Source organism: Sceloporus occidentalis, unplaced genomic scaffold (assembly GCF_023333645.1).
Source record: "Sceloporus occidentalis isolate IW3139 unplaced genomic scaffold, rSceOcc1.0.p SCAF_102, whole genome shotgun sequence".
Classification (NCBI taxonomy): Eukaryota; Metazoa; Chordata; class Lepidosauria; order Squamata; family Phrynosomatidae; genus Sceloporus; species Sceloporus occidentalis.
The window spans coordinates 1,857,378-1,866,880 of record NW_028317082.1 but is presented as its reverse complement, the minus strand read 5'-3'; the positions used below and the strand labels follow the sequence as shown (position 1 = coordinate 1,866,880).

At 35.8% G+C, this 9,503-nt stretch overlaps 1 protein-coding gene across 1 annotated transcript in view; it reads right to left on the bottom strand.

The window, feature by feature from the left end:
* Positions 1–653: 653 nt before the first annotated feature.
* The window catches only part of LOC149283567 (integrin alpha-9-like), a 201,682-nt gene continuing 192,832 nt past the window's right edge, over positions 654–9,503 (bottom strand). The window contains exons 26-28 of the mRNA XM_089497374.1: positions 8,442–8,543; positions 5,937–6,056; positions 654–752 (exon numbers count right to left, since the gene is read on the bottom strand). Coding sequence (XP_089353500.1) covers positions 654–752; positions 5,937–6,056; positions 8,442–8,543 — 321 coding nt within the window. The remainder of the gene's footprint in view (positions 753–5,936; positions 6,057–8,441; positions 8,544–9,503) is intronic.

Sequence of the window (9,503 nt, the reverse complement as noted above, 5' to 3'; positions counted from 1 at the left end):
GATGATATTTCTTGCTATAAATATGATTCACACTGCTTTTCTGACATGTCCTGATGAAAGTCTAATAAATAGACTGAAACGTTGATTAGAAAACTGCAGTTTCTTGAGTGATTATTTAAAGAAGTCCCTGGAGTGCCGGTAACTATTTTTGGATGTTTTATATATATATATATATATATATATATATATATATATACATACACACACACCTCTTGTGTATATATATTCATATAGGTAGGTGTCAGTGCTTTAGATAACTGTACATCTATTCATTACAGAGAACCACAAAATATAAAGATAAAATCAGTATAAAAGTTGCATTTAAAAAAAAATAATAGTTTAAGGCAACAGCTTTCCCCTGACGGATTTACCACATACTGTATGCTGAATTTATAAATATTGCTATTCACTGCAACTTTATTACCAAAGTTTATCTTGGCAGAGGGATTATTTTGCTCCAATCACCCCAATAAGCTTCAGTGGTTGCCTCAGGGCACACTTTTCTTTGCTAGTTAGATTGATAAAAGAATAAACAGCATCAATGAGCCTCCGGAAAATCTGGAGAAGATTCTTTTCTTCCACATATGGAAGATACAAGAGCAGTGCCAATCAGCTAGCAAATGTGTGTCATGTGACCGGGGTGTTGCTGCCGCTCACTGGGTTTTTTGAACCCAGTCCCAACTTTCTTCATATTCTTTCTGGTTCTTTTCTGCTTCAATGATTTCTTTATATCTTCTGCGGAAGAAACCCATCTGAAATAAGAAAGAAGGAACAGATCTTAATAAAGCTTGCACTTCCGTGATAAAAATTACATTGGCTGAAATGTTGAAAAGTCATGACACAAATATTTAAAAATAGGGCTTTAATAAAAAATCTGGGCTATATTAAAAAGAAAAGTACATTTTGTTTAAATTAGTATTTTGCTTTTTCTCCTGTCAGCTCTGATCAAAATGTTGTAAATGGCTTTGATATTTCAGCACATTTCAATATGTACACTAGTAAAAGATTGCCTATATCTATATAGATCAAACTTGCAAATTTCTCAGCCAATACCAGACTTTTCTCCTTCTAGAAGCATTATACCATAATGTAGCTTCAATGTAACAATGTTCCTGTAAAAGGCATTTATCGATATCCCCTTTAGTGAATTTTGTGTAGCCAAAAAATTGCTAAAATTATGAGTTTTGTTGATAAGGGCTAAGGTTTACCCTATACCAATATTAGTACATACAGAGACATTTCTATTACATGTAATAAATGTAAAATTTATACCTATAATTTCCTGCAATAATGTCAATATAGAAACTTGTTGATAACATATCTATTGCTTAAAGACATATTTCTCTTAACCTGAACTAGGGTGGCATTTACCTCTACAGTAAAAAAAAAATCTATCATAATATTGGCTCTAATTCAGAGAGAAGATTCACAGTAGAAGACCCATTGGTTGAGTATAAAATAATTATTAATGATGATCTGTCAGAAGACACTTATTTATTGATTTTTATATATATCTCTACCAGTGTTCCCTCTAAGCTTTCAGAGGGAGCGCACACGTCAGAAAATTGTGCGCACAACCAGTAGCGTACCTAGCGGGGGGCTTTCCGATACTGGTTGTGCGCACGGCACCCCTCCAGAGGCGGGACAGTAATGTCCACCGCTAGAGGCGCAGGCTCGGTTGGGGAGATCAAGGATCTCCCTCTAACCGGCTTAAAACAATCAAGGGAGCGGGAGCTCTGTTAATGATGCTGTGCGTTGGGATTTGATGTCATATCCCGGTGCACAACACTGAAGCCACGCCCACCGCCCTCACTGCACCGGAAGGGCAGGACACAGAAGAAGAGGAATAATGAAGAGGAGGAGGAAAAGTGGCAGTGACAGAGAAAAGGTAGGAAAACATTCATTGGGAGTGGATTAGGAAGTGTGTGAGAGTGATGGGTGTTATGCAGTAGTTTATGCTGAATGTTTGTGAATGAGTGCGTGTGTGATAGCATGGATGTGTAAGTGGGGGGGTAGCATGGCATAAGGAGGCTGTAATCACATTCCTATCATGCCCAGGTTACAACATGTACTGACTGCCTGGGCATGATAGCAGTGTAATTGCTGTACAATAAAAAAGCATTATTAAAATTAGCTCAAAATCTGCTTAACTATTATACATTGTTTTTTATTGGTGATATCCATGTTAATTTTTTTTGTATGAGAACAAGCCTTTTTATTTAATAGTAAACATTGTATGGAAAGTTTAAAGATGGAGCTGCCCCTGGACTCACGAAGAGTCATTCTTCAGCACGGAGGAAAGAAAAAACCTTTGTTTATTGAAGGAAATCTCTGGGGAGCCATGGCTCGAAGAACTGCCCCTCCCTCTGGGCACTAAGAGGCTAACTCTGACTAGAACTAAAATGTAAAGAATTTTTTTCTTAAAATGTCATAGCAACAAGAAATACGTAGATATGTTGACAGTCTTCAAATCTGTTGATGGAAACCTGACGCTCTGCGGATCTCTTTGCTGGGGAGCCGACACTCCGCAGATCATTTTGCCAGGTAGCCAGCTGTCTTGAGAAGGTCCTTCAAAAGTGTTTGCGCTCTGTGTGTCATCCATGTTAATTTTTAACATACTGCTGTTGCAAAGTAATAGATTACAATATTCACAAATAGAGAAAAAAGAATATTTTTTATTGAATGAATGAGTGCATGTAGTAGATTTTTTGTTCTATGTGTGAGCACATACCAATGAAATATTATATACAAGAATAAGAATATTTGGCTGCCCTGCAAACCACAGCTTAATGTTTAATGTGGCTTCTGTGATTTTATTTCAAATCTCTTCTTGCATAGCTTACACAATATAAATATGTAAGAATTGGAACATAACTATTATACTAAAAAATAGATAGTGCTTTAGTTACACAATTTGGTATGAGGTGCTCTCTCCAGAATAGGCAGAGCTAACGCATAATAAAGGGGCCTACATAACCACATTTTTTTTACTCTATTAAGTAATTTTCTATCTTACATATGAACCAAATGTTACTACATTCACTAAAGTTATTAATGTATTCACATAGTTTTGTAGACCTTAAAGGAAGGTTAAGTATCCCTTAACACAAGTACCCACTACCCAATACATGTTAAAGTACTCTGTGGGTTCTTTAAAATAAAGCACTTACCTGACCTACATGTTGCAGTCCTGCTGCAGCAGCTGCACTCCTCTGCCTTGGTGCAACATTTCTTGCCACAAATTGGCTGCTTCAAGCAGTCAATCAGTGGCAGGAAAGTTCTCCCATTGAAATCAATGGAAGTACTTTCCACACATGTGCACAAGTGTCTCAACAGACCCACGCATTGAGTGTTCACTGCACTGGATCTGACTGGAGGTGAGAGGCATTTAGTTAAGGGGATGAAAAGGGGCAAATGCATATTTGGTTGAAAAAAAGTTTACAACCATTGATCAAAATGATAGAGAAAAAACCCAACTTGCAGAATAATAAATGCCAGGCTTTTTTTTGTCTTTATATATGTATATATTGGCATCTTTTCATCTTACACCATATTATATCTTATTGATTTTTATAATATAAACATATTCCATAGCAATAATTATTGACAAACACAATCTTTATTAGCTTTATATTAAAAATAACATTTCCCTATTAACCATCTAAGTTAACTAGGGACAATTATAGCCCTTGTAGGTTAAACGTATACTGGAGAAAACTTTGTACCAACTACAATACATTTTGCTACATACAAATAAGTTCAGGCATTGTTAACTATTTGAAACTATTTGATACATCTAATAAAAGCAGGGGGCATTCATACATACTGCACATGCTCAATAATGTGCCCACTAAAATTCATGGGAGTAGAAGCAGCCAATCAAATGTATGCTATATTAACACACATGGTTATCTTGCATATATGCGAATGGATCCTGCTACTCTGTTAACTGTTTTCAATGGGAGCTTTAAGACAATGGGGCTATTTGGCACAACATAACTGATTTTGTCGTGCTGAGTTGCCATTGAATGCTAGGTGGTACCTGAAAGTGTCTATGGATATTAACTTCTGCAAGTTTACCCCTATATTTTGCACTCATTTTTTGTTATATATAGATGTATAGAGCTGTGCTGTGTTAGTAGTAGAACGAGAAATAGCAAATTTACCTAATGATACCTTTTTGGCTAATTGAATTGTAATGTATTGCAAGCTTTCTTTCCAAAAAGTGAGCTAATAAAGGTATCCTCTTTAACAAATGAGATTAGACCCAAGACAGTGTTGAAAGAATGCAAGAAAAGACAGTATTCAGTAAGTAAACCAATACTTTTTTCCTATCCAATAGCAAAATAATAATAATTTCACAATTTTGCATCATGTCAAAAACAAAAAACTTTTCTGTGCTGTCAATTGAGGGCTGTAAGTGTATAGAGGAAAAAAAACATTGGATAGCAAGCGAGCATCACAATAAAGCAAGCAAGAGTATATCCACAATGGCTAAAATAATGCATTCTGGAATATATACTTTTAATGCAGAGTAATCAGCCAATGGAACTCAAAAGGTTGCCAGAAGAAAGAGCAGAATCAATTTTATTAGGGTTTTAGATCAACTTGGGCCCATTCCTAGATGAAAAGCATATTGTATGTCTAAGTTGTACATTATAAGTCACAGAATCCTCAGTGTAATTGTAAGGTTTCCTGTTTCCATGTTAAAACTAGAGCTTTCTTCTACATTCTTTCATGCCATAACAGTAACCTTTTATTCCTAATTGGCATGCACTTTACAGTCTATTTCAAAAACTCCCTACTGTTTGGGCATTCTAAATAACAACTTAAGGCAATTTTCATGCCATTTCTAATTTAAATTTAGGTAGTTTCACATTACTGTTGGTGAACCTCTTAATTATGTCAAGATTGTCAGACAGCTTGTTTGAGCTTATAGATCCACAAACAAATTTACATGCAAGTAGGTCTATCTGCTGCAGTTTTTTTTTTTTGCCAAAGGGCATTACAAAAACCCAGATTTTTTTGTTGCTGGAATAAACACCCTATCTTTATTTGTATGGCTAAAGTGATGGAGCTGAATAAACCTTTTAACATTTTAATTATAAAGTTAAATGCTAAGCAATTTAGAAAGGCAGTGCATATAAAAGGAGCAGTACCAGCTAGGGGTCCTCTTAAAATATCCTCAGATAAGCACTGCATCATGTAGAGAGAAGTACTGTATTGGCTCGAATATAGGCCGCTCCCGATTATAGGCCTCACCCTTATAGCTTGGTGCTATTTTAAAGAATTTTATTTTTTTTTAATTATTATTATTATTATTATTTTTACATTTAATGTATGGTAGGAGGCTCCCACCCTCCTTACCTAAACTTTAGTTTTGCAACATTGATGTAGATGCAGCAGACGTGACCTCCACTTCCTGCACAAGCCTGCCTCATCTACATCAACGTTGGGAATAAAAAATCAGAACTAAAGTTTTTGCTCGTGTTGCTGGGGGACCGCATTTTCGCCGGACTGCACTACAGAAAATGCTCTGCAGTCTTCTGATCCAGTCTTCCAGACACCCTGGAGAAGGTAAAAATGCTAAACCCCGATTATAGGCCGTACTCCCACTCCCCCCCCACCACAAATTATGGGAAAAAAGTGCAGCCTGTAATCGGGCTAATACGGTATATCGGTAATTTTTTGGTTAGAGGAATAGACAGCCTCACAATGTAGTGAAGGAAAAAGCTGAGATATGACGCATATGTCTTCAATACATTGGGCGTGGCCTCAGGGAAGCTGCACAAACCTCAATCGATTTCACAGCTCAGATGAAATCTTCTCTAACCACCCCATGATCCCCACTGGCTGCAAGAATGGGACTGTTCCGCTTATAACTGGACACTTATGCATAGTTTATTAAGTTATAAAAATATCACATAGTAACATACCTTCCATAAGAGTACAGCCAGCAGCAAAAATATAAGGATCCCCACAAGCAAACTTATTGCTATTATCCATCCAACAACGTAACCTCGGGGTTCCAGATTGTGCAGGGCCTCAAATATCACCTTAAAAGTAAATAAGATGACACATTACACTTTTGTTTAATTTGATAAATACATTAAAGGTAACAAAATCGTTTAATGTCCAAGTTAACCACCTTTGATTACCTGTAGCTTTATTTCATTAACCGATCCATTGACCGGTGCATTGGCAGAGTCATTGTCCTGACAGTATGTAACTATCCCCTACTTACATACAAATAACTGGTTTCGAATCATAGTTAAGATAAAATGGTAAAGAAAAGTAAAAAAACTGGATCAAACCAATGTACCTCTAAGCAAACAAAATGTTTTAAATAGAACATTTTATATACATATGATCTGGCAATCAAGACGTATGTGTTCTTTTCAGTCGACAATTTAGAAGTAAGACTTGGAAACCCTAATGCAAAAAGCAAGTTTAAGGGTTATGATTTCCCAGAATATATTGCACTCCATATTTATGAGAATGTCCTATGCCATCACCAGTATGAACCTTACATGCTGCTAGATTTTGCATTGAAATACTGTATGTCAAATCAATACATATCCATCTGCACACATAGGCATATTTTAGGTATATAGTAGGTGTATGGAGATCAGCACAGCACAAAAAACTGAATACCATGCCATAAAATTCTAGGAGTCTCAGCTACCAGCCCCCAGGTGATTTGTCCAGTCCTTTTTTTTGCAGTAAAGAATTGTGTGCCTAGCATGTTACACAGCACTGAATCTCTTGTTAGTGCCAAAAATGCAATTATTTAAAGACTGCTACCTCCTGGAGCCACACATACACATTTTGTAATGATTTTGTATCGGATTTCATTTCACAGCTTAAAACTAATCTTCTTAAGGCTTGTTAACGTTTTATTTTTAGTGAAAACATTATCAAAAGCAACAGTCAAAAAACCACAGCAGATTCCAGGCTGCTGTTATGTTCAGAACACTTTAAGATATGTAGCTAGATTGTGGACTTTTATTCTAATGAAATCCCTCCTGGTGCATTTTACAAACACATTGTGTTGCTGGTTTCTGTATGAATTCCACTTCAGCCAAGACACGCAAAACTAATAAAAGTTACAGCGGCTATTTTGAGGTTTCAGTATACCTGTGCCAAAAAACAATGTCAAGGGAGAATGTATATTGTATAATGCTGTTGACCTTTCTAACAAAAACATATTTAAGTCTCTAATTTCTGAGGGGGTGGTGAGCAGAACCATTTCAACAATTCAGCTGCTAGATTCACTTCCATGTGATCAAACTATAGTGGTATTTACTCTGGAAGTCAGATTTCATAGACATACATTAAGAAAGAATGCAGAAAAACGGATGAACACATAGGCGACTAGGAGAAACATTACATAGCAAAGTTTCTTGTGATAACAAGGCAAATTAAGAAAACAACTACATATTCCAGTGCCAAACGATCAAATATATTTGGGTAAAATCATTGTAGTATATTATAGTACAAGAAAGTCTCTCAAGCATTTTGCCTAAATATGCCTAGTGGTAGTCCTGAAATCCTATACAATTTACCAACATGCCATACATGCCAGTGTATCCAATTATTAGTTGAATTTTTATTATACATATTTTTTGCCATTTATCGCATGGGGAGGTAATTGATGTAGTTTTTATTCTGACACAAAGAGGGTTTTTGTGATCACACACCATCATTTAAAATGACTAGATATATATTTCTGTACTTTTCTATATCACTTTTGTTACCCTATCTAGTTTCCATAAAGGGGGTCTCACCAGTTATAAATGCATATCAAAATATGGTTTATAAATGGGCCAATCCAATGAGCTTCTCCTGCAAAAAGTCTGAGCTGACCCTGCAAGGCTGTACAGAAGCTATTTTATTTATGCATTGTTCTAGGAATCTTATGACAGTTTAAAATATAGTCAAAACACTTTTACGGATGTATGTCGCGCTTAATTTAGTAATGCTATTATAACAAGGGAAAGTGAAAATTAACAATGGCATTAAAATGGGCAAGGTATAAAGTAAACAGTAACTTGAACAAACCTTACAACATACTGGTACAGCTTAAGAGGGGTTTATGACTAGAGCTTACAGGAGAGTTATATTTTCATTTTGTTTAACTCACTATACATTAGAAAGGGTCATCCCTGGTGCATTTCTCCACATAATAACTTTTGAGATGAGCCTTAAATTCCATTAAAAATATAATACTTGCATGTAAACCTACAACAAATATATGGCCATTTACAGGTCATTCAAGGAGTACAACGTCAGCCACCAAGCCAAGGCATAAATATTGATGACATTGTATTATCACATTTTTTTCTTGGATAGTTATTTTTGAATTGGTATTAAATAGAAGCATTGTGTAGAGTATTATATAGAGTCTATTTGAGAAAACATCTACTGTGAGAAGTACTTACCGTTGTATCTTCTGAATTGCCTCTTGGAACTTCTACTGTTCGTAGAGTTGTATCAGCCTGCACTGTGGCTCTTGTAACAAACTGAACCACAGATGAACTATCCTATAGAAGAAAAACAGCCGCATGCATTATGTAGAGTTAAGAAAGTGTAAATTGTTTTTTTTAATTTCTATGGTTTATGACCAAAGATTTTTATTCATGTTATACATGTTTTATTATTACCAAATGTATGTCGCGACTTCCGCAGTATCAACACAAGTAACACTTTTGGAACTGGGATGACATGAATTTATATCTATGTGAATTTTCAGCATCCTTATTTTATTGAACTGAATTTTCCCCATGGAAATTTTGTTTTTAAAAAGTATATATCTGCCGAATATTAATCGCCGACATTTTGTTAGGATTCGTCCTTAGGTTGCCACGTGTATCCATCATCATCACAAGCTATTTTGGTGCTTCTTGGTGCGTTAATGTGGGAAGGGCCTGTGAGCTAGGAGGGCACATATCAATTAGAAGTCAAAAAACGATCGGTAGTCTCATTGATGGTTATGGCTGTGATTGATGGGTCCAACAATCCGTGGGAGTTTTTTTTACTCTGGCCAATCATCATTTATAATGATAAGGGACAAACATTAGATACAAGTATGCTCATGCCATTTGACTTGTCAGTAGCAGCAGTTACAGGCTGATGAGAGTTAAAGTGTGAGACAGTGGCAGTGACAGCCTAGCAGAGGTCGAGATTGGAGAAGCTGTGGTGTACTATTGTAGTGTATGTATATAATTTATATACCACTTAGAGGGACTGCATCAGACATTTTTCCTCAAGTTATTTTAGGACAAAACCTCTGGTTTTTGGTTGCCGCAAAAAAACAAATTGTGAGAACACAGTTTTAGTTGCACACAGTTTTAGTTGCACACAGTTTTAGTTGTTTATTAAATACTGTTCCGTTTCTGAGTAAAGTTCAGTTGATTAAGACTAGCAAAACCTCTAATTTGTGGGCAACACAAAATAATTTTTTATTTTATCATATATTATTCCTCATCTTCATTGATGAATAT